Source organism: Atta colombica, unplaced genomic scaffold (assembly GCF_001594045.1).
Source record: "Atta colombica isolate Treedump-2 unplaced genomic scaffold, Acol1.0 scaffold105, whole genome shotgun sequence".
Lineage (NCBI taxonomy): Eukaryota > Metazoa > Arthropoda > Insecta > Hymenoptera > Formicidae > Atta > Atta colombica.
Window position 1 is genome coordinate 4,192,034 of NW_017259190.1, and position 702 is coordinate 4,192,735.

At 26.9% G+C, this 702-nt stretch overlaps 1 protein-coding gene across 1 annotated transcript in view; it reads right to left on the bottom strand.

Annotated features, from left to right (window-relative positions):
• Positions 1-22: 22 nt before the first annotated feature.
• Positions 23-702, bottom strand: part of LOC108691168 (methyltransferase-like protein 2) — a 2,572-nt gene continuing 1,892 nt past the window's right edge. The window contains 2 exon segments of the mRNA XM_018198829.1: positions 23-162; positions 362-534. Of these exon segments, the coding sequence (XP_018054318.1) occupies positions 23-162; positions 362-534 (313 nt within the window).

Below are 702 nucleotides of genomic sequence, written 5' to 3' on the forward strand. Positions count from 1 at the left end.
AAATATTCATATTACATAGCTTCTACGACGGCTTTCGATATTTCGCCTGTACCCACATTCTATACATTTTCAACTGTTTACCTCTATTAACTTGCAGTCTTCTGTCCATGAAGTTTTGTTCTTCGACAAAATCATTACTGGTAAATAATTTTCTAATATCCTCTGAAAAAGTCAATATTTTAACAAAATGTTCGGTAAATCGTTACGAGCATCATATTTTTAATGATTTAACAGACCATAATAACTCTAATTTGGAAATAGTAATATATAAGATTTTTGTTCATATAGCAATAAGATTAATATATTCGGATTACAATACTGATATATCATTTTAAAATTTACACTTGAGAAAAAAATTTACCTTGAGAAAAAAAATACACTCTGGTACCATCTCCACGCACATAGAAATTCTCACCGAGGCAGTTGCCCTTTTTAAATCTTAATTGCGCTAAATCATGTCTGCCATAATCTCGAAATAAAATTATTCCACCTGATTTAAGATACCTGTACATTTGTCGCACAACATGTTGCATCCTACAGAATATATCAAGAAAAATATTAACTTTACTTTCTTTCCTCTATCTTTTTTTTTTCGAAAACTCTATTTTTCATATAATATTTATATAATTTATAAAATTTGTTATTAGTTTGGAAATATACAATTTGTTCATCTCAATTTATATATTTGTATATATATATATA